Below are 872 nucleotides of genomic sequence, written 5' to 3'. Positions count from 1 at the left end.
CCCTCCTCTGCTGCCCCCCCACCCTTTCTCCATGTCCTTAAACCAACCCGGGCTCCCTCCAGCCCCTTGGCAAACCAAGCACAGGGTAGGTGGCAGGTTCCCGGGAGCAGAGTTCAACATCCAGCATGGGCAGACTCATCCAGAGCACGGTCCTTTGCATCCCTCCCTCCCTCCCACCCAAAACATGTACACGACAGTGTCCAAGTCCACACATCCAGGGAGGGTTGGGAGCTACGGGTGGCTACTGCAGGAGTCGCAGAGAGGGAAGAAGGTTGCTGGTCAGCAGCTGCTGGGAGGAGGAGCTGAATGGGTTCAGCGTGGTGGAAGGAGGGAGGGAAAACCCAAGAACAAAAGTAAAAGGAGGCCAAGGGGGAAAGATTGGGACTTGGGGTTGGATGGCTACCTTCTAGGCAACGGCCAGCACAGGGGAGGAGAGGGAGAGTTGGCGTTTGGTTTGTTTGGGGTGGGTTTTTGTTGTCACTCACGATAGAAAACATATTCGGTGTAAGAGGTCCAGATCCTGTCGTCTGTCTGGTCGTGGGCGAAGGCACAGGTGCCCGTGGAGTTGCAAGCCACCATGTGGAAGCCAGCGTCGGCCAGTTTGTCAAAGGCTTGCTCCAGGAAGGTGAACTTGAGGTAGTACCTGGAGGTGTACCTCTCCGGGGGCCTGTCCGGGTCCCTGCTCTCGTTCAAGGTATCCCCAAAGACCTCCTTGGCCAGCGAGGTTTTGCCGCAGACCATGATCCGCGCCACCCGCCGGAACTTGGCGTCCGTCTGGCTGTCCCTGCCCAGGGTGTAGGAGCCCCGGTACCCGATGGTGGTGAAACCCGCCCTGCGGGCGTCGGGGCCCGTAGTGCCCCGAGCACCCACCA

General features: G+C 60.0%; 1 protein-coding gene across 1 annotated transcript in view; it reads right to left on the bottom strand.

The window, feature by feature from the left end:
* Positions 1 to 477: 477 nt before the first annotated feature.
* KCTD12 (potassium channel tetramerization domain containing 12) overlaps positions 478 to 872 on the bottom strand; it is a 2171-nt gene continuing 1776 nt past the window's right edge. The window contains exon 3 of the mRNA XM_010003452.1: positions 478 to 845. Within this exon, the coding sequence (XP_010001754.1) occupies positions 478 to 845 (368 nt within the window). The remainder of the gene's footprint in view (positions 846 to 872) is intronic.

This window comes from Chaetura pelagica, unplaced genomic scaffold, assembly GCF_000747805.2.
Source record: "Chaetura pelagica isolate M959 unplaced genomic scaffold, ChaPel_1.0 scaffold938, whole genome shotgun sequence".
NCBI lineage: Eukaryota > Metazoa > Chordata > Aves > Apodiformes > Apodidae > Chaetura > Chaetura pelagica.
Note: the sequence above shows the minus strand (reverse complement) of the source record. Positions and strands in the feature narration are given on the sequence as shown.